The sequence below is a fragment of the Eutrigla gurnardus genome (genome assembly GCF_963514095.1).
Source record: "Eutrigla gurnardus genome assembly, chromosome: 15".
NCBI classification, from domain to species: Eukaryota; Metazoa; Chordata; class Actinopteri; order Perciformes; family Triglidae; genus Eutrigla; species Eutrigla gurnardus.
This window is the reverse complement of record NC_139938.1, coordinates 23,337,929-23,361,627: the sequence shown is the minus strand read 5'-3', so window position 1 is coordinate 23,361,627 and position 23,699 is coordinate 23,337,929. Positions and strand designations below refer to the sequence as shown.

Below are 23,699 nucleotides of genomic sequence, written 5' to 3'. Positions count from 1 at the left end.
AACCCTGCATGTTATTCAGTGTCGTTTTATTTTCAGGAATGTTCTCGAGCAACTTACTGTCACGTGTCTCTGCGCCTATATTATACAATCTATGGCCTGCACCTGCTCTGCAACAAGAGCTCATCTGTTGACATGCTATATATATATATATATATATATATATATATATGCAATTTGTGTTAATGTGTTCTCAATGGTGGCGACAAGTGCTACATTAGATTGGAAATTCCAAAATAAAAGTCTCATTCATTCAATTCAAGATCAAGGCCTGTCTTGATCAACGTTGTCCACTAGGGGGCGGCATGAGACTTATTCACCCTCTGAGCTGAGCCATCTATTTATCTAGTCAGCTTGGATAGTTGTCTTTGGGGACTCATTTATAGCCGATTATACCAACCTATGATTAGTGTCAGATAGCACTGCTCTGATTAAACCCCTGGCTGTTCAGTTAACTTTGATCTCACTATAGTAAGCCAGTGCTCACATTACTGGCGTCCGTATAATTTACAAGAACCTGCACGTCTTAAACCATCTTATGCACAGGATTGACCACATGGAGGAGCTGCCGTGATGCCGTGCAGTCCAACCTCCTCTGAGGAAATCTTGCCATAAACCAACTTCTGAATCCAGCAGGAGACCAACATAACAACACACCGTGGAAACAAGTTGTTAAAGATAATTCACTCGCTCATTCTGAGATATTTTGTTTTTACTAATAGCAGGTTGTTTAGTTCGGATGCAGTGAAAGGTTTTTCTCGGCTGCCATGGTTACGGTTGAAAACAGCGCCTGTTAAACACCTTGCTTTGTTGGATGCATGTTTTAATGACAGCCACTGTTCACTTTTATTTATTACTGCCACTTAAGCATCCAGCTGATCAGGAGGGGTGAATTAATTCACTAATACCTGTCTTTTAATTACAGTGAGGACAGCAGGTGCATGGCATGCACTTTTTACACGTTGCTGTTGTTTTCCTTTAGAGAGAGGCACTAATTAAGTTTATTTAATCATATTTGGGTGGAGTGTGTTTCCCCCTGTAACTGTGGTTCTGCATTGACATGTTTCAAACAAAAATCTATGAATCCCGAAAGTGAAAAATCAGTGTTGACTGACATAGATCGAATCTGCAATCAATCTCGACTAAAGGTGCGGGAGTCAGTAGCACTGTTAGCTGTTAGCTGCCGGCTCAGCTTTCTCCATGTTGAGAGCCTTGTGGAGGCTGTTTGAATTATATATTAAGAACCTCCAAAACCTTCAGAATGTGTGATCAAACTCCCAAATCTAGATTTGTGATTACGTTCTAGAAGAGAATAATCCAAGTCTTTGCCGTGTGTGTGTGGACACAAACTGCACGTCTGTTTGTTTGGCTCAACAAAAACAGGATACCTCAGTGTTACAGGCTTCAGCCTTTTAATGCTTCTCCCTGCATGTCATCCCCGTTCCCGTTCCCACAGGTCGGCTTCAGCCTGGGAACAAGTAAAGATCACAGTGCCAGTCCTCTTCTAGGCTCATATGAACGGCAAAGACTCCGGGAATCCAATCTAAGACGTTCCAAGGGAGACAGAAGACAGTCTTCAGCTCAACATGCAGCGTGATTTGGGTAAGACATTAACATACGTTCAGTGTGAAGGTCAAAGCCATTAGCCTACTGGTCACTCACTGGAGATTTGAACACAGTCAGCCTTTAACATTCAAACACAATAAAAAAACAGTTCTGTTAGTTTAGTGGCTCAGTGAGCGATATATATATATATATATATATATATATATATATATATATATATATATATATAAAGCTTGTGTTGTCCATCATGTTGATGGCTGAACTAATGGCTGAAGCAGCCCAGCTGTTCTCCTGCTGGGAACCTTCTACCGCCCCGTGGACATGTTCAGTCTCTTCAGGGTCCAATCACGTCGCGCCGTTGAGATGCGCCGCGCCGTGGAGGCGCACTGATCTCAACTCTGCTGCTGGACAACTGTGGAGCTGCGATCATGCAACCGCTCGCAAGTCCAGAATGCGACACACGAGTCTGACCGACGCGGACCGGAGATCAGATGCAGAGAAACTTTTGGATAAATGTGGTTTGTTTTTGTTTTTTTAATCTGGATCAATTGCCTATAAATTGTATCCGGGGGGGAAATTAATGGGACAACAAAAATCGCGAGAACTTGGATCGCTCCAGTTGCGTGCAGGGTTCAGTTTAGCCAACTTTGTGCAGTAGCCCATCCGATCTGCCTCAGTCCGAGCGGGCAGCAGCAGAGGAGGAGGCTGGATGTGGCAGCAGGAGGCGGGTCACTGAGCTGCAGCGAGCCGCGGGTGCGAGTCCCCCCCAGTCCCCCCCAACTCTCCAATGTCACCGGGCAGGATGATGATCATCGGACTTCTGCTCAATGTCTTCTCACATGGTAAGCGTTTCTCATTCTAACAGCTGCGCTCTTTACATGGAACATATCAGCTCCAGTCTGCTGAATCTGATATCCTTTGTCTTCCACTACACAGAACTTACACATTAATGCGCGCAATTACACCCCCCCCCCCCCCCCCCCCTTCCATATGCAAATGTCTGATTAATTTAGCAACATTTGGCTACGCAGACTGCACCCTGAATCTGGGTTTCACTTTATATCGCTGATGATGATGTTTTCTTATCATTTCGAGTATCCAGACTCTGATAACCTAATCATGAAGTGGTAACTTTTTTTTTACAATATATATAGTTGTAAAAAATTAAGACATATTGACAAGGATAGCCTAGCTGGCTTGTTATTTAAATAATAATAGAAAAAGAAGAAGGAGAATAAAAAAGGATAGAGATAGGTGTTTGTGTATATGAGGTTTACTACTCCGGGTTTGAGTGGAACTTTTGAGATGCACCTCAAAAAACATTAAGGCATCCATAAAATCAGTTTGACTGTAGTAAGAGCCTCACACGTTTTACATCTGGATGACATCATGGGTTCAGGTCTGTTATTTCTGCCTTGGACTCCTTCCAAAAGAGCTGTTCATCTTCCCAAATATTGATTGGTCTGTCTCAGATCATAGAAATATCACACGTGAATAGTTAAACTAAAGGATGTTCTCCTTTACATGAAAGCATTTGGGCTTCCACGTCTGTAAATCATCGACATTTTTACACAAGTTGTGCATTAGAAGTTGAGAGGATGAAGGGTTAAATGTGAAAAAAATAAAAAAGCATAACTTCATGGCAGCAGCTTAATGGACCCGGTCGGAGTGTCACTGATTCATAGGTCTTTGTTTTTGCTGGTCATAAAAAGTAATATTTGACATTATAAGATGCATTTGGATTCCTCTGCAACCACCACACGTGAACAAGCTCCTGCAAAAATGAGTTATAATCATTCAAATCAATAATGTGTGACCGTGGCTGGATAAGAAATCCCCCACTGGAGCATAAAGCATGTTGATCTGTGGTTATTGATATTGATTTGTGCCGTTTTGGACCATAAGTGGTGTTCTTCAGTGCTTTTCATGATGTGGTTGCCTGCAGGAAGTATCCTGATCTATTGGTTAAAAAACAAAGACCATATGAACCCCCCCCCCCCTCCCCCACCCATCTTTTATTTTATTATTAATTTTAGTAGTGCGAGTGGTGCGGGCTTCACTGCATGCAGGGAAATCCAGAGGCTGCCTATTAGAGATAAGTATCGTGAAATGATGAATGCTATCTTGTGAATGTCAAATCTCTCAGGCACGCAGTTTATCATCCAGTGTGTCAAACCCACCTGCAGGCACTTTGGTGGGATCACACCAAGAAGAGCAGTTATCTCCAAGCGCTGTTTAATCGAGAGCTGAGTCATTACCGACGCAAATTAGACATACTCTCATGCTGTTGAATTCTATCATTATACCTGCAACATAAATGATTGCATTTATGTTTTTGATGATTATCATTATGAAGGAAATCTGGTTAGAACTCCCCTTGCCTTCACACATCTGCCGTAGAGCCGCTTTGCTTCTGGCAGTCTGCCGGACCGTCTAGATCTATATTGTATAAATAAACATGCAAGTACTTCATTTCATACAATGTTATTTTTACCTGGTAATATATCGGGCCTTGTGCAACTCTGTGACCTCAACAATGGCACTGTTCCACAGAGTTCAGGTTTAAACTATCGTTCATGTCTCTTCTCAAGAATGAAACATGAAAGAGGAGAACTGCAGCTGCTTGTTCAGATTGTCTAACTCCCACAGAGTCCCACATCTGCTTCATGACTTCATACTTTGCGACTAAGAAAACACAAGAAGGATCCCATGCATATAAAACACATTTTTATAGTTCATACATTGTTTCTCCCCCCCCGTTCTGCGTCACCGATTTGACCCAATACTCTAATGACATTATCACTTACTCTCTCTCTTATGTTTATTGTTTGCACGTATTGTTGCATTCATCCGTGTCTTTTTCCCAAATCAATAACAGTGGAATAGCGTCTCGCATAGTGCATGACATCACTTTGAGCGTGGCCGTATGGCACCTTCTGTCGGGTAAATCAATGGTAAGCCGACTATAGTTGAATGACATTAAACCTGACTTTGACCCTTTGCTGCCAGCCCTCTGTGGATTATTGCTAGAGTACAGTCTGCAACTGGTGATTGAGTGCTGCTATTTTTGGGACTTCATTTAGTGGACGCGATTGAGCCATAACACGGCTGTCATAACTTTATTAGAGCCCATTTTCGGCTGTGTAAAGTAACACAGCTCTGTGGCTAATGTCAACATGCTCCAGTCGTCTCTGTTCGGGGTTTGACTATGTGATGTACACACTGTGTGTGTGTGTGTGTGTGTGTGTGTGTGTGTGTGTGTGTGTGTGTGTGTGTGTGTGTGTGTCATTTCACTCAGGTTTATCCAAACCGTGGCTCCTTTATCTCTCTCTCTGTGCCGTAGACTCTCCTTTTTCTCTCTCTGTGCCGAGGCGTTGTCTTTATGCACTCTGTGTCTGTAACTCAGTTTCGTTTAGGATGGCAGCACACAGAGATTACATTGGCAACACGCCAATTTAACAGATAAAAAAGTAATAAAATACACCTGATATATGAAATTATTTCACATATTTGATGTTTTATTCTAAAGATATCATTTTAATTACTATTAAGGATAACGTTAACGTCAAAATGTGGGGTTCTGAATGACACCTGATTTCACCGTCACATTCTCGGGAATGTTAATTTTTTTATCATTTATGCTTCATTGCCTTTATATTTAATTTATTTGTGTGTGCTCTGCATCTTAATTCTGCACAAACTTGACAGTGGCACGGATACAGCCGTGTAGCTGTGTGTGTGTGTGTGTGTGTGTGTGTGTGTGTGTGTGTGTGTGTGTGTGTGTGTGTGTGTGTGTGTGTCTGTCACTCTCTGGCCAAGAAATAATTTGGCACATCCCAACGTAGGACTGCATCAGGTAGCAGGAGGAGGCAGAGGCCCTGAAATATTCACACAGCTCCACACCCTGACTGGCTGATGTAAGTGTGTATTTTACCTGGAGTTCAGAGGAGGGATGTTGCCTGCGTGATGTTGCCTGCGTGATGTTGCCTGCGTGATGTTGCCTGCGTGATGTGGCTGCACAATCCAACAGAGCAGCTCATTAAACGAGGCTTCATCCATGCACTGGAGACGCCGGGCGACAGTCGATTCAGTACATGGAACGCTGATTCTTGTATGCACTAGACGAGTTGTCACCTTTGGATGCTTGAACCGCGTCCTGTCAGAACACCTAGATCACACTGAACCGCCACTGTCAAGTCATTTTATCATCTTCCTGTGTTTGTTTTGCAGCTCTCATTCATCGCACCCCCCTCTGCTATGACTAACTAACCTTTGGTTGGAATTATTCCCTTTTTATTTGTTGAGCTATGCCATAATAATGAGAGCTATCGTGGTGCAGGGATTGGACCCATATTCAGGTGCAGGAGGAGGCAGCGGGATGATTTCAGTGATTTATTGTTGGGATATGCTTACAGATTTTAAATTACCGGTAACCGGCAACAAAAATACCACATTATTACAATGACGAACTGACAGAGGAAGCGAGCATCTTGGCTGTTTTTTAATGTGCTGGAAACAATCAGAGGGAGTGGGAAGCTGATGAGGATGAGGAGGTGGATGGGGACGGCCTGGAGAGGGAAGTGGGGACAGGTTTATAGATAGGTGTGGTAGTCAGGTGATCTAGAGACAGAAAGACATCTTGTGGACTGATGGAAAATGGCAACTATTGGTAATAGTTAAGGCATTTGGAATTCCTGAAGTTACTGTTCCTTAATTTATATAGGAAACTATAAAAAATGTTTTATCAAACCTCATTCATGTGTAATTCTGCCTCACCATATCTCGATATGATTCCATCCTAATATTATGCCGTTCAAAGATGACAAATTATGATACTGAATCATCCCTATTTGGCACTCAAATAGCAACTCTTCATGCCGCTCCTGACAGCAGCAAAGACTAGTGGGCTGTAATGGGAAGCTCTGTCTGTAATGTCAACATTCAGATGCCTGCCATGTCTGATATTTCACCCCGTGACCTCACAAGTGCACAACATAAAGAACTCAAGGACACTTTTAAATGCATTTTCAGATGTGTTCAGTCAGCACTCACAGGACGTTAAAAGGACAGACCCGGTCTCACCCACAAAATTGAAACTAGCTGTGACACTCCCATCTCACAAAGAGCCTATTGTACCGCTCCTTCTCTGAAAGCAGGACTCTGCTGTCAGGTGGAAGAGCTTTAAAACTCAGCGCAGGCTCCTGGGCCAGCCCAGTGGTCATGCTTTGAAAAGAAAGATGGCACATACAGGCTTAGTTGATGTCAGGAACCTGAACTCAGTCACTTTCACTGATGCACATCCACTCCTGGGGGTCCAGTTCGGACCCGCTGTCTGCTTCCGCAGCTTTCTGCCACTGGCATGCCAAGTGGATACTGGAAGTTGAAGTGGATTCCCACGACACGCCCACAACACCGTTCACAACAGGTGACGGTCTCCACAAACTCAAAGTGATGCCCATGGTTCTGGAAGGACTTACCGCCAGCTTTTCAGACACCAGGAGCTTGTTTGCAGTCAGGTGTAATTTATCTGGGCGGGTCTGAAAAGTGAAGCCTTAAACTTGCATTATTTCTAGAAGCCAGCATGGGACGACTCCTCTAGTTGCAAACATAAGTTAGATTGTATAGAAGTCAATGAGAAACCTCGGCTAATGCTGAGAAAATGATTTAATACCTCAGTAAATGAAGAACATGTAAAGAAGGGTGTACAAGGGTGTAAAATGTCTTCTTATAAGAGAACCTCATACTGTTTCTTTAAAAAAAGAGCTGCTTGACTGAGATTGCCCGGAGCAGTTCCTGTAATTTCCCTCATAACAAAGAGAATATGTGCAAACTGTTCAGCTCATGTTTGATGTTAATAGAAAGTTTTGAATGTTAGAAAGCGATGAGCCCATTGGTGGGAAGTGCCAACTTTTAGAGCTCAGCAGAAGTGACGGTAAATAAGGACCCACACAGGCTTTAATCCACACTGATGAGTCAGCTGTGTCCAGCCCGAGGACCCCCTCTGTGTTCTGGTACACAAACAGGAGCTACCAGATCAAAACCAGGAAACGTCTTTACACTGAACACAGTGCAGAGATCCTCCAGAAACGCTGATGGCACAACATGATGCAGTGTTTTTAATCACACTTTACTGTTTGAAAAGAAGGCATTTTGAGATGGGGTCAGTCACTTTTTTGGGTTATGTTTATTTTTAGACTTGGAACTAATCTGCTAGTTGCTGTTGCAAATATTTAAAACGATCCTCCTTTCAGTCGCCATCTGCTCTATCCAATTTTTAATATATATATTTTGAATGTAGTAGCTTAAATCAAAATTAAACATGTGCTCTATTGTCCTGCATCTTACTTGCTGCCATTTATTTAGTCCAGTGCTTTCCTTGTAAGGTCAATTAGTGTTCACATTAGCGCTCCATTAACTGCTCGGCATATTGGGGGTTTTTCATAGATTAAGATGCGTTACACCAACCAGGACAAGAGTGATCTATTAAAGTTTAAATCTGCTGGTCGGACTGTTCCGGTGTGTCTCATGTTCATGGAATCGCATCATCAGAGTCATTTCACATTAAAAAACCCAATAGGGTTGAAAAAAAAAAAAAGTTTGTCATTCCAGATATAAAAATACAATTTAGGTAGCTAGCAAACATTTTCATTTTCAATCAACATGCAGTTATTTTCTTGATTCATTGTTGGTTCTCTAAAATGTTGGAAAATACTTGAGTGTAAAATGTAAAAAAGAGGATTATGAAAATAGTTTCTGTATAATCGATTTGAATGAAAAATAGCTCCTGATTGTCACCATATTCCACTCCGACCACAGCCGGCTTTTTGTCTGGAACCTGAATGTGAACACTCCACTGGTTCCACCGCTCAGATGAACGAGTTTGTCCACTCTCACTTTTGCTCCTTCTTGCTGCCATTTCCTCTCGGAGCTTATGACTTCCTTCCAGGACGTCCCTCATGTCGCCGGCCCACGTTTTCCTCTCAAGTGGAATAACCGCCCACCGATCTGGATGCTCCGCTGCCCGTCACACACAAAATTTTGCCCAAATCTGTTCATTCCCCACGAGTGTCGGCGTGTGGTTTGACGTTTACGGCGTTAACCTTCATCAGCTTTGCCTCGCAAATTCTATTAATCACCCCAGTGAGAAATCAATAGGGTGTACCGTGGCTCGCATATCACAGTAATTCATCCGGCTTTTTCTTTTTTCTTTAAAACGCGTGCTCACACCAAACGATTCCCTCGACCCGGACTTTCATGTTCGCAATTTGTTGCGTCTCAAACAGCATAATGTGAGCACATTTCCTCTTGACATCATGACTTTAAGTAATGTTCAAGTTATTAAAATAATTATGAGCTGTCTACCTAGATTTAACGGAGCTCCTCTGTACTTTGTAAAGGTTTTTGTTAGTTGTGTGTGTGTGTGTGTGTGTGTGTGTGTGTGTGTGTGTGTGTGTGTGTGTGTGTGTGTGTGTGTGTGTGTGTGTGTGCTCAAAGACAAGCTCTCTGAAACAGAAAGTGCTGAGAGTCTCACTTTGTCAGTGGTGAGCCAGAGGGAGCAAACACTCAGAGGGAATAATGAATAAGCTATTCGCTGCCCAGACAACAGATTACATGAAGCCCGTTTAAACTGCAGCTAAACGTGGCAGAATTGAATACTTGAGTATGATTATTAAGATACATGACACATAGGTAGGCCTTATATACTTGGGGAGCTGTGACTGTGAGTATGACTCATTGCCCTGTGCGTTACCATTGTTTTTTACTTCCGCACCACTCCCCGTGGAGTCGCTGCAGTAGCCTTGGCGGGTTTCCTGCAGCGGCGATGAAGCAGAACCTCTGTTTATGATATGTCTCGTGCCAAAGTGAGACATGGACCTCATGTGGCGCCCGAGATTGCAAAACATGCAGCAGTGGAATTGGATTGCAGCTGTGCTTTGTGCCGCCAGTCAGCAGGAGATGAATCTAAGTGTGTGACTGATCCAACACAAAGCTTGGACGTGTGCGTGATGTATATGTTGATGCACTGAAGCATAAGTCCGTGTGAGGATATATAATAGGTAGACATGTTTGGTTACAGGAAAGTTCAAACATAGATGTTTATTTCTAGTTCATTTCCTTAAATTTCTTCTTTTGTGCAGAAATTCAGAATGAGAATAGTGTGCTTATTGTCTACTCGTCGCTCTGTTCTCCTGTTCTAGAGCGACTGTTGATGAAGTGGCATTTGCAGGGACAGTTTTGTGTCACATTTGAGAAAATTAATTTCCTGAAATGCTCCGTCAGAACGCATTTTTATGAAGATGGCTGTTTTTGTGTCCCGCAGGCTGCCTCCGGCCCTCCTTCAGCAACAATCAGTATTTTGGAATGATTTGTAGTTTTTCCACTTCCAGTCATTCCAGACGGAACAACAATCACAACACTCTTAATGCCTAATCGCTTTGGACCAACATGGTTGTTATTCTGGTGAATTATGTATTTGTTGTCCAGGAAATGTGGATGGTGATATGCAACACATTTGTTCTCAACTGCCCGACTGTTTGAGGGAACTTCAGGGGGAAACGTTGTCATAGTGGACATTTGAGTTGAGACACTGACTGTGATCCTGATGGAGTCTCTGTTTGGACACAAAATTGGAAGCAAAAGTATCAGTTTGGTGGGAAAAAGATGAACGCTGCAGGAGACCGTCAGTCATTGGTGAAAAGCTTGTTTCAAGTAAAGCGGCACCTTGCTGCAAAAAGGTTTGGTCCCCTGCTGTTCATGTGTGCTTTCACAATAACAACCACCGTCCTTTTGTACAATACATCCTCTCTGAAGATAGTAAAACACCACCAGTGCTTTTAGCACCTTTTGCTATAATGGCAGGAATAAATGAAGACACCATGCAGCCTTAGTTTTTTGTTTTGTTTGCTAAAATGTTATTATTGGTCCCTTATTACTCTCCCAGGGGACTATAGGACACAGGGAGCAGGGTCTATGTGAATGAATGAATGTTTCACTGCGGTTACCTTCTTAACACTCGACAGATCGTTTATTTACAGCTTTATTGTTCTCTGCATTTCATTCATTACAGCGTGCATCAGTGAAAACGAATCACTGTGAGACTCAGTCTAGGTTGTTTGGGATTTTGATGGTATTGTTAGGCTGACTGTGCTGAAAACGTCCCCTGCAGGCAGCCTCGGCCCAAGTCATGTTGTTTTTTTCATGAATCAGCGGACTAGTCGGCCTGATCTTCGCAGGTCTTTTTACCTCCTTGGAAACGCATTGAAAGTAGTCCCGGGATTTTCTTGGAAGAAACGCAGCGTTTGTCATATGATAAGGGACTATTTTGGAAATGCTTGTTGGCGGTTCAAGCACTTTCAGGGAGATCCAAGACTTGAGGAATTCATAGTTCACAACATCCCTGTTGGGTCGTTTTATTTTCTGACCAGAGCTTGGATGTCCACGTTTCTAAGAAACACTTTATCAGGTCAAACTAAACATTACCAAATTCCTTTTGTTGGACCAAAATCTACAGTTTAACAGAGTTTAAGGTTTGCAATGCAGGAAGCTTGACAAGAGGACACCATATCTTTATTAAATGTCTTGAATTAATAAAGATGATGCTAATGCTGCATCCACATCTGGATATTTGAGTGGATGAGAGCATGAAGAGGCTGGAAGAGAAGCCGGCCCTCGGCAGCGTTGGATGTCATTGTTGTCCAAAGTTCAGAATCAGAATTTACAGCCGGATGTTGCATAGCTCTCTCACACTGAGAGGAAGTTGCCTAAGTTTGCAATAGAAAGCTGCACTGCATTACGAGTATTAGTATTTACATAAAGTAGTAGACACAAAATAATTGTATTTCATATATTTGATTCCATCACCAATGCACCGGCATGCATGTTTAGTTCTCTATCCTTGTTTTCTGCCGTCTGATTCCATGTGAATGCAGCCTAACTCATAGAAACACAGTTTAACTGTTAAATGTTGAGACACTGCTGAAAAAACCTGGTGCAATCATAAAAAGGCAAAGGTGTCTTGTAAGACTGTATACATAAAAACAAGTCAACTAGGAGTCCCAAAGTGAAGATAAAGAACTAATTATATCCATAACTCAACCCCATAGTTTTCAATTAAATCATCCAAGAGACTCCTGATTTTCTATGTGAGACATTGAGATCCGCTGATGTTGCACACTTGTGTGCTTTCAATTTAATCCTCCTTGTTGGATATTGTAGTAACCTGTAGTGCAGTGCAGGGTCTATAGTGTGCACTCACCTTTCAACGTTTTCTTAATTACAGCCTATTTAGCTGAAGGACTAATGCTGGATTATATGACTATAAACCCCCCTGCTTTGCGTTGCTCACATCGGTGGTTAATGTTGGGGGACCAGCACTGACGATATCAACTTCTCCTCCAGGTAGTGTGCCAGTATCTGCATCCTTGGACTGTCTGGTGGCGGAGCAGGGCTGCATCCAGGAGCAGTCCTGCTTGGTGCTCTACCGGCTGCTGGAGTACTGTGCGGCCGAGGAGGCTGTGTCGCCCCTCGGCCCGGACGCCCGCTTGGAGTGCCTGGAGGCCCAGAGCTCCCTGCAGCATTACCGCCCCCTACAAGCCTGCAAATGTCAGCGTGGCTCTCGCAGGGAGGAACACTGCCTCAAGGTCTACTGGACTGTGAGGTTCGCAGGTGGGTTTAGGCATCGTGGCCTGCATGTTTGAATTCTCTGCTGCACGATCATGTGATGATACTCCTCACCGTTTCAGCATATGATGAGTACGAGGTGTCGCCATATGAAGAACTGGAGTTGAATCTGGTGAGAAACATCGAGATGTCACGCATGGCGTCCATCATGGCGGGTACGGCTTTCGTCTCAAATAATTAACAGTCTGACACCAACATCGCTGTATGTCACAGTTTTTACTTCCTGATACACGTTCAAACTATTCTCCCTGATGACCTCCAGCTTCCACTCTGTCCGTGGACGGCCAGAACCAGTGTCTGAAGGCAGCTCAGGACTGTGGCCTGTATGAGAAATGTGGCTCCCTGCGGTCTGAATATGTTGTAGCCTGCACCAAGCGAGCCACGGCGTCCGACAACACCTGTAACCGCCAGAAATGCCACAAAGCTCTGCGGCGCTTCCTGGAGCGCGTGCCAGAGGAGTACAGCTTCGCCCTGCTCTTCTGCCCCTGCTCCGACACGCTGTGTGGGGAGCGCAGGAGGAAAACCATCGTCCCGTCCTGTTCCTATGAGGAGAGCGGCAGAGGGGAGGAGAGAGTGGGCAAGCCAAACTGCCTCAGCCTGCAGAACTACTGCTCCAGAGACGAGCTGTGTAGGTAAGACGGTTGTCCGGAGATCAACTGCCCTGTTTGCATGGAACGCCTGCAGGTTTCACCACCGGTGCTCCAAAGCACGTCCAGGCATTCCTGAGAGATTGCATTTAGGAGAATGGTCCTAAACCTCCAGAGACTTCAGGATGAACTGAAGAATGAATATGCTGATTATGTCAATTTCACACAAATGTCTTATAGATGGATGTAAATTGCAACATGAGTGGTTGGAGGAGGCATTAACTGTAATAGTTTGATTAGGTTTCCAGAGAGAAGTGGGTGGTGGGCTACTGAAAAGTTTTACTCCAACAACACGTGGTTTTAATGCATTATGTGGTGCTAATTTGAGTATGCAGCTATTTATTTCTCTGTTTTGGATTTTGCGCTCGTACATGTTGTTTGTGTTATTTTTGTTAGCCGACCCCAAATCCCAAAATGAAATCATCAAAACACTTGCAAATGCATACTCTTGTTTCTCTGTGCTGACTGGAGAAAAACGGCTTTCCCTCCTGTGTGTGTGTGTGTGTGTGTGTGTGTGTGTGTGTGTGTGTGTGTGTGTGTGTGTGTGTGTGTGTGTGTGTGTGTGTGTTGTATTTTTTTGTGCGTTTCAGATCCAGGTTTGCTGATTTCCAACACAACTGCCAGCCCTCCCCTCTGTCTGCCTCTGGCTGTATGCGAGACAGCAGAGCCATGTGCCTGAAGGCGTACGCTGGACTCATAGGTGAGTTGAAGAAAATAAATTAAAGAGTTAGAAGAGGCTGAAGGAGGGAATGGTTCAGGGAAAAAATAGAGAGCTGCTCTTTTCTTTATTGGAATTCATCAGTAGATGATTAATATTTTCATTTTCTTGCACAAAATAACTACAGGGGTTCACAAATGGTCACCTGGACAAAAACTGTAATTTCCATTCACTTTTAAAGTCATCTACACAATGATAGAGGTAATATTATTTGTTAATGTTAATTTTGTGACCCTTTAGTTATAGAGCTAGAAAACGGGTGACACCGAGTCCTTAGGGCATTTATATTGATGTTGCCTCCATGGAGCTGAAAATCAAAGTGTTCTGCCTGAGGGAAATGTTTTTGTGAAAAGCTTTTAAAATGTGTCCTCTCTATAGGCACCATCATGACTCCCAACTATGTGAGCAACAGCAGCACAGAAGTTTCCCAGTGGTGCACATGCGACGGCAGCGGGAATGAATGGCAGGCCTGTCAGCGCATCCTGCACTTGTTCAGCAGCAACACATGTCTGCGTGAGTAAAACGGCATGCAGTACAGATACCTGCAGGGCTGCACGTCCATAGTGAGTCACAAAGACGTCATATTCATAATGAAAATATAATAGTGAAATATATGCAGCTTCCATGATCGATGATACGAGATACAAGTGTCTCTTTCAAACTAAAATGATGAAGTTTCTCTTTCATCTACAGTGAATATGATGCCTCATTTAGTGTGCATGTTTCATCCTGCTGTTTTGGTCTGCAGTGACACTCAAATTACCATTTAGTGAAGTAAAAAAAAGTGGGATTGAATTAGAATTTAATTCCATTTTATTATTGAGTTATTGCATAAATCTATAGTTACCCTTTAGCTGCCAAATACGAGCATAAACTAAATTGCTCATGAGATGCTGGTCATATTGAGCATTTTATAATGAGAATTAATGCAGAATTCAGATTAGGTGGGTCATAATTGATGGTGGAGAGAGCAAAGCATTGAACCATGATGTTTTCTTATAAAGTAAATAACGTACTTACTCATAAGTAAATGTAAAGAGACATTCTCCCTTGCTTTTGGTTAACTGCCAAATATAAATGTGATTTCAAAGTTCTGCGGAGTCAATGAATCCTTTCTGGAAATGTGATAAACATAAAGTGGCTTCTTGTTGGATCGTTGCCACACCAGCAGGGCTAGAAAGAGCATCAGTAGACCTTCCTAAGCAGCCCTGCCTGCCTGTAAACAGGTGGTATATAAAGACTAAAGGTCACAACACAGTCGGGTTGTTTGAATGGAGATTTCACATACACGACCACCGGCAAAGGAGTGGCTGTAAACATTTAACCTACTTCTAAATTACTCATTTTAATATCAGAATTTGATTTGGGCCGATAACATTTGGAGGGTGTAGAAGAGATTACAAAGAGAAAGCACAGGGAGGATCACCCAGTGAGCCACTATGGATCCTCTTTGAACTCTGTATCAGTCGTCCTTAACGCATCCATGGCTCAGAATAACAATGCTATGATAGATGAAACGTCAGAGGATCATCAAAGTTATTATAACTTACCCAGCCGTGTCTGTCCTGAAGTTAAGGGCAATCCATAGAATAGTTGTGGAGATCGATCAGCCAGGACCGAAGCGTTGCTCCCACCCACACACCAATAATCACTCATTTCTAACCAACATTTCTAACGTATTTCTGCCCAATCATGCAGAGTGTTTACAGATTTGGTGTCTCAGTATGCTTTGGAAAAATCCCGGATAATATTTTGGCGACGCTTCAAGGATGAATAACGATGTGAACCTCATGAAGATGGCCCCTGCTGATTGTGTTTCAGGCAGTGGCATCAGCTCCATGGGAATCTCCGCACCTCCTCCTGTGGAAAACACTCCCGTGCCAACATCTCAGCCCTCCCCGCGCCTCCACCAGGAGAAGGTCCACGTCAGCGTCAACACTCTCCCCGGATTCAACAGTGTAAGCCCTCGCTGCTGCTTTCTACTCTCTGCTCGCCGTATGCCAGCGTTAGACACCCGCTACAAGCTGAGTGGAAACGGTTGACTGCGTATCAGGTGGTAACACCTAAGCATGAGCCGGGACTTTAGCCCCCTCCTCCCTCCTTCACCCCTCTCATTGTGGCTGAGGATTAGCCGTAGGTGTTTGCAGTATTAGACTCAATCCTTACTGTTATTATTCATGTATGCACACCCATCTGCTCCACGTTCTCCATTTTCTCACCATTATAATCCTCCTCATTCTGCATTTCCTCTTCCTCGCATCCCTTCCCACAATCCCTTACGGCGACAACCTGCTGCTGGTGGGGCTTCTTATTACACATCGATAGTCGGTTGATTTAAAAATTATGCATTTCAGTTTACACATTTTTTTACGCAGCACTGAATTTGAGATGATGTATTCCAATGCCAGCATAAAGCAGTGAATGCCTCCTGTAATAAAACAGTTTCCTCTCTGACATTATTAAGCATACCATTTGTTAAATTACTATAAAACTTAAAATAGATACTTAAGAATGGGTTGCTCTGCTACAACAGCAACAGAATGGAGAAACAACAAGTGCTCTCAGTGCCAGTTGGATAAAGTTAAAGAATAAAACTTGGACTCAAGCAATCATCTGAGAAAAAGTCTGTTTTCAGCCAGCACGCCGCCACATCATCATCTCTGTCTGGGTGTAAGTGGAGATTTCAATACTTCTCAGAGTGGTTTTCCAGGACGAGTATGTGGACCATAAAACCCTTCAACTGGGAGGTTGCTGAATTATGGTACTACTCCAAAGTCAATGTGAAATTACCAAGGAAACGAGGAAACTTGGACTAAACAGATTTTTAAATGCCTTATAAAACAATATTTTAAAGTATTCATTCAAGTATGTTCAACAATAATAATAATCATTTCTACTTGAATGTGGTTTTCTACTAATCTCATTAACACAAAGTGATTTTTGCATTCCTGTTCATAACACGTTTATGTCATATTCTACGTGTAATATTGTGTTTTGCTTCCAATGCTTGGTTTGTTTGTCATGGATATCATTTTTGCAATTGGAAATGTTTGCGTTGTTGAAACCACAATTTGTCAACCTGGACGACACCAAACCAGACTGTAAAGGCCTCTCCATTTGATGCACACTGGAAACGTCTGCTTCCTGTCAGCAGAAAAACCTCAGACACGTATTTTGGTGGACAGATTGGTTTTGAGCCAAGTAATCATCAGATAGATTTTGGGGCTGATCTAGATCTGGGATTTCTGCCAATAAATGTTGTTGTTGGTTTCTTAGCCACAAGGATACACGACTGCCTTCAGGCTTAGTGTATGATAGTATAAGAAATGTCGTCATCTCCATGCTCTGATATTACCAACTCTTATAAACAGGGGCTCTGTTGTAAGTGTCTGTTTACATTGTTAGAATAATCCCAGTGATTTATTTAATTATAATATATATATCATTTAAACATTACATCACGATCTAAAAACAAATATGAAATAAATATGTTAAGCTAACAAAATTTACACAAAACAAGGAATCTGCAACCAACACAACAAAAAAAGTAATAAATCAACAACAATATTTTGTGATTCTCTGTTCGCATTGAAAGCAACACCTGAACAACATCGTTTACAATAATCGTCTAAAGCGTTTTCAAAAAGCTGAATCAGCATGTTTCTGTTGTCAGTTGGTCCACAAACCCTTAACCTGATGCCTTCCTGGTTGTTTTGGCTGCAGCTTTAGGATATTTGTGCAAGTTTATGAAGACTCCTCTGTTAATTGGAAGGATCAGTCTTTGACCCCCAGCCCCCCTTTTTTTAAATTTTTTTACAGATGGAGGACAGTGAGGAAGAGGAGCGGCAGGAGGAAGAAAGCGAGGACTTCAACATCATCCCCCCGTATTCTGAGAAGGACTCTACCAGTGAATCGGGGGCTAGAGGGAGCGAACGTGGAGCAGCGAGCCGGGCGCTGCCTGCGTTAGCGTCACTGCTGCTGCCCACGCTCATCCTGGACTGTTGGAGCTTCTGAACCTCCATCTCATTCTCCACTCACGCTGTAACTCACTATCACGTTCAAATCCATCACAGCACTCAGAGTGAGCCGCCGTGGACAGAGGCGCTACATTTTCATTTTTTTAAATACCCTTGATTTAATTCTTATCTCCTCCTTAAGTCGTCTATCGGTAGTCCTGCGGTATCCGGCCCGTCTTCGCCCGAGTCCTCTCCTCCCAAACGCAGGGAACAACGTGAGCAGATGAGTGCATGGGTGGATTTAGAAATGCTGTCTGGGCAAATGCTCTATCTAGAGCCTGCTTCACACTCAAAGTACATCCCCTCTCTTAACAAGAAGCACATCGCCCAAGGCCACATCCACTATACACACTCCCCAAAAAAGAAGCCGTAACCAGTCTACTCCGCTGCAACCAGGCGGGAGCACGGCTTCTGATTTCTATTTCATGACTCATGTCACATCCGTTTCCTCCGTCGGGCCCTTTGGCTCTTCCTCTCCTGTCTTCATGCTATGGTTGAGTGAGATAATCCACTTTACAACAAGGTAATAAGAAGCTGCACCACACTTAAACTGCTTTGTACCATTGAAGATGGGGGGGGGGGGAACGTTCCCAAAGTGCAGCATTTAAAAGGAGATAAGACACAAACCGAATGTGTCGCCACATTGTGTACGGGACGTCTTATGCCGACTTCCCTCTCCGTGCACCAAAAAGCAGAGTGCAACAGTTGCTCTGCTCTGCTGCCAGTTGTTAACATGCCACTTAAAATTATTTTTACCAGGGCCTGAGAATTCAACCATGGGCAAAAAGTAATGAGATCAAATTCTATTGTTGAGATGACAAGCATGCGAAAAAAGCAACACGAGCAATTACGGCACAATTCAAATTGCTCGGCATGCAGGGGGAAGGCTCAGGGGAGGAAATAGCCAATTTACTGCTGTCATACCCTCTCACTTTTATTCTCACCCTCAGAAGGTGTGTTTTTAGTGCTCCCTGCCCATCACCAGCCGTAGATGTTGTGAGAGCGAGATGTGCAGAAAGGGATGGACACGGGAGGCTGTAAAGGCTGCTGGCTGCTCCCATCATTGAGCAGCACATTGAGCCATTCTCTCTGCCTGAAATAGCTTTTGCTGATGTTAATGATTTTTTCTCTTATGGCTCATTTTCTTTTGAAATTACGCAGCTGCAGGGATGTAGGTAAAGGGAAGTGTAGTGAAGGTTTTTTTTGTAGAGGAATAAACTCATTAATTTGAGGATGAATCTGCAAGAAATAACCTTTCTGAGCTCTGGAAGGGAAATGTCTTATATGTTGTCTCATATGACACAAACTATGATGCCAACAATTCAAACCTTCTTCACCAGGTGATAATGAGAGAGTGAGTGTGTGAGTGCGTGTGCGTCTCTGTCTGTCCACACCTAATCTTACATACTGCTGCACCAAACCGGCATATTATTTCTGGGTGCTCATTCATGGATGCATGCTCAAGGATTTGTCGTGATCACAGTGACTCACACGTTCTCTCTTTAATTGTATACGGCCGTATGAGATGAACACGTCTTATAGACTTGCAGCGTAGATGGAGGGGTGAGCCAGTTGTGGGTTGTATTCATCCAGTCAAACATTACAGCAGTGGTGGTTGCACACACTGCTGGCGGAGATCTGCACCCTACCGTGTGCACCTTTCTAGTTGTGAGTATGCAATCATTCCGTTGTATGTAACCAAAAATCACAATATAGTCATTCTTGGGTGTTTTCCTTGTGTCACTGGAGGAGTAGGGTTGGGTATCGCTACCAATTCTAATACAACCACCTTAAATTTGATAGCGATACAACAATACTTTTCTTCGATACTTGGTGTGAATGAAAACCTCAGAGCCTAATTAGTAGACATCATTGTTTCTACAAATCACTACATTTTGTTGTCTTGAAATGACATTATATAAACATTCACATTGGGAATGAGGTTTTGGTTAATTGCAAAACCAGCATGTTGGCAACATCAAAAGAAGTGTGTTCATTACATACCTCCACACCAAATTCTGTTCTCAAATTAAACACGTCCCACTTTCTTTAAATATGTATCAGTTGATTTTCTGGTTGCTTGCAAGCAATCTAGAATATAGGGTTATTTTTTACAATGCGGTCTGGTCCAGTTACATTACATTCATCCAGTCACATTGAAACTTCATGGAGAACAATGAGGGCACAGTCACCGATCTGTTTTAACTGAATATACTCTGGTCGAACTCGGCTAAAAGCACCAAATCTGTCAGCACGAGTGTGTTTGCCCCATTTTCCTCAAATTCCTCTTGAACCCGTTGGACCGGCAAAATTCGGCACCATTTAACGATACCCAGCCCTATTGAGGAGGCAGTATTTTTCACCCCCACTACTGGACTTGTTTACACGACGGTTCATTAACAATAATGAGAACTATAAAGGCAGAAATGCACTGGAAGCGTATGAGCTATGCTTTTGCACATGCAACTTCAAACCTGAGTTTGATTTATAGAAGTTAAAGTGGGACTTAAAAGGTTGGCGAACCTGTAGTGGCTGTTACCCATCTCAGGGGGAAATGACATCATGCAGGTTTGTAGTGAAGCTAAGGAGTAGCAGAGGAGAAGGCCAGTTAACAAAGCTCTGATGTGTGACTGCAAAAAAATAACATTTGGACAGAATATTTGAAATAAAACATAACCATATGTGGATATTCATGCTAAATAAACATTACCCATCACCGCTTCTTCTTCATTAAGCATCAAGGACAGCGTCTCGTGTCAGTTGCATCCAGTGCTGGCCTTAACGACAGAATGTGAGTTTACATGTATTTTCACGTTTCAATAGCTTTGTTTATATTTGTAAATTATGTAAAGTAAACATTTTCATTAAACATTGCTTGTATTTTTTTGTTGTTGAGGAGTTTCCAAGAAAAAAAAAACGTATTCTCCATCTCAATCCGTGAGTCATGTCTTTAAGAAAATATGGGAATGTCCCCCATATTAGACCGTTTTTAGATTGTATCTTGAAGATCGAGTTGAAAGACTATTTACAGTAATGTTTCACATGCTAACCTTCTTTTAAAGACATATCAAACATGCCAAATAATTCTAACTGTAATGTGTAATAACTGTGATTTTTGTGACGTAGTGGAACAATGTGCCAATTTGGTAAAAAGAATAAAAGTCACAATGAAAATGTCCACGTCTGACAGAAAAAAAAGTTTCCTTCTGAATGAACACGAAATGTTGTGTATGAACGCCGAACATTTTAACATTTTCTTCTCAATGCTTTTTACAAGTGGTACAGGGAAACACTGCTGCGTCCTGATTGGATTGGGAGTGTTGCTGACACGTTTAATGTCAATTTCAGTGCCGTTGGTGAGTTAACAACCTTTTGTTGAATTTTAAACACACGCTGAAATATACGGCGTTGAGACTCTCCGGACTTTAATTTGCTTTAATGGAAAAACAAATGGTGTAGAAACAGTAAATAAATGATAAGTCAGTGTTTTCCCCGCGGCTCACAGCGAGCTCGGACTTGTGTTTATGTTTTACCTCTGACTGATGGAGGTGATTACAGGGTCTTGGGGGCTCTACATCCCTAATGACAGTGTGGCAGGAACAAGCTACAGCGGAATGATTTTGAGGGGGAAAAAGAGGCTCTAATGGGAACTGGCATCAGCCTTAACTTTAATTAGAAAAAAAATACAGCACGAGGGCAATGGGCCTTTGTTTTTTATGTCCAAATTCAGCCAACTGTCTACAGAGATAAGTTATGCTTTAGTAATCTCCCGGAGGAAAAGAAACATCTTCTGCATTTTATCCTTCTGAACTATTCAGGAGGAAGGGCACAAAGCTGTGAGTCCATGAAAATCACCATATTACTACTAATCGTGTATATATACTTTAAATACTAGCTTTATGTTTTGCAAACAATGGATATATATATATATATATATATATACTTTCAGACAGAACTTAGCTTTTCTAAAGCTCCAGGTATCATCAGAAAATCAACACCCTGAAACGGAGGTTTCTAGAATAGAATTCAGCCATCATTAGTTTTATCATTATTATTTGCACCTGTGATTTTCCTGCAGTGACATTTCAAAATGAAAGGGCCTGGCTCATTCATTGCAGAACTTGAGTTTCCAGAGCTGATTTATATTCATGCTTGATATCGGGGTGTGGGACGGATTCTCACCATGAAGCCAAGTTGTTTTCACCATTCAGTCTAATTTTAGACGTTGAGGGGACTTTGTTGAGCGCTGAGATAACGGAGCATTTTGAGCTTTGCTTTGCAGTGACAAATCTTTCCATTCCCGCTGTGACATTAATTATTTCTGGCTGCTGATTTTTTGTCAAGTTAAATTATTGTAATGAATGCGGTTTCACGACTGTCCTAATTGAACTTCAAACTCATACCGAAATTAATGGAAAAACCTACAGCTGTCTGGAACAGCAAAGAGGAGTCCAAAACTGTATTGCATTTTAAATCAGTGTGCAAGATATTTTCTTTTCTTTTTGGGGGCGGGGCTTAAACTTGCAAACACACTGATATGATCCCCTGAGAGCAACAACGGCGGTATCCTATGACTGGCTGACCGTTTTTAACTGGTGTGAGAGAAAAAGCAGCAAACACAGGCGAGAACAACTCAAATACAGCTCTGCTTGCATTCAAACTCAGGACCGTCTTTCTGCAAGGCTACAGTAATCACAACTGAGCCACTTTGCTGCCCCAAGAGGCTCTTGAGCTGCCTAATATCCCAGCACCGTCTTTCATATAAAAGATAAGCAGTTATGTTAATGTGGTTATTAATTAAGTAAATTAGTGCACTCGTTTGCAGATAATCCTATGTCAACATACAGTACTCGTCTTCACATATTGCATAGACTATATATTAATGTGAACTCAGCCATGAACTCAGAATCTTAAAGCACTGAGTTAAATGAGGTTTCTTATTAATATGATAATTTGTGCATCAAAAAAACTCCACAATCTATTCAGATCACCCACTTAGTTTCTCTGCAGTTTTCAAATGTTGCATGCTGTTTTTGTGTTTTCCCAAAAAATGTGTCTCCACACGGATCCACAGGCATGTGTCACTGAGGAAACATGAACAAGATTTACATCAAAAGTTAAAACACTAGAGGAGGGTATACGAACAAGGTTGGTACAGAAAAGTGAGATATCGCCATATAAACAGCTTCAAAAGTGAATTTGCATGTGATGATCTCAAAGCGTATAATGAGAAAGTCCCAAGGCATCAGGTAAAAAAAGAAGAAGCGATGCAGCGATCTCAAGCCAAGTGTAACTGTGATTTCCTCATTGATTCGACTGAGACAGAGTTCACACTGAGGTACGAACCCGCCTGTGAGAAAGAAACATTATGCAGGCTGTAGCTTAAGAGGCAGCTGGAATCTGGCCTCCTAAAGTTGTGTCTACAAGGTAAAAAGACTCAACTTCCCAGATGGTAACAGTGTGAAACTGTTATGACGTGCTTTAGGTATGCTATAGGTTTCTCAAAATCTTTAATATATTTCTGCTGTGATCAACTCTAAAATGGTCTTTCTTGTAGCAACGCCAGGGTGATCTTTAGAGAAAAGCAATGTGATTAAACAAATGCCTGAGGGGGGATGGGAAAATGGGAAAAATCCAAGGACTAATCTGCAATTGTGGGCTTTTTTACTGCCTGCCTTGAATGTCTCCCATGCCCGTGCATTAGAGGTGAGGTAATTGTCAAATAATCAATTTACTATTTTGGCAAAACAGCCTCAATAAGCAAAATGTAAATAAAAGGTTGATGAATAAACCAGGTGTGTATTACAGCCCATTCCTCTGATTTCATGTGTTCTATGTGCCATCCAGAATCCCTCGTGTTTTTTTTGTAAATGTAATATACTAGGCTGAATGCTTCCCCCGGTTAACATCACAACGCTATAATTTGTGGGTAACTGCCTCAGTCCAATCCTGCAGAAATGCAGACTTATGGAAAGTGCACATAAAGGGCTCAAAGTGCCTGAGAGAGAGCCCTCAAGCACTGGATGATCTGACAGTGGGAGAGCCCTAAACCCTCACGGACCTGCAGGAACGCTT

The 23,699-nt window shown here is 42.5% G+C and overlaps 1 protein-coding gene across 2 annotated transcripts; it reads left to right on the top strand.

Moving 5' to 3' along the window:
* The first annotated feature begins 1,966 nt into the window (after positions 1 to 1,966).
* LOC311025575 (GDNF family receptor alpha-4-like) lies at positions 1,967 to 18,201 on the top strand. Of its 2 annotated transcripts, none has more exons than XM_084028547.1 (8): positions 1,967 to 2,405; positions 11,962 to 12,228; positions 12,306 to 12,398; positions 12,506 to 12,875; positions 13,481 to 13,590; positions 13,987 to 14,125; positions 15,434 to 15,566; positions 17,428 to 18,201. In XM_084028547.1, the coding sequence occupies exons 1-8, from the start codon at positions 2,351 to 2,353 to the stop codon at positions 17,620 to 17,622; spliced, it is 1,362 nt and encodes a 453-aa protein (XP_083884673.1). In that variant the 5' UTR covers positions 1,967 to 2,350; the 3' UTR covers positions 17,623 to 18,201. The 2 variants fall into 2 exon arrangements, with proteins under 2 accessions (XP_083884673.1, XP_083884672.1); XM_084028546.1 differs by having other exon boundaries at positions 1,973 to 2,405; positions 13,987 to 14,121; positions 15,430 to 15,566.
* Positions 18,202 to 23,699: the final 5,498 nt, after the last annotated feature.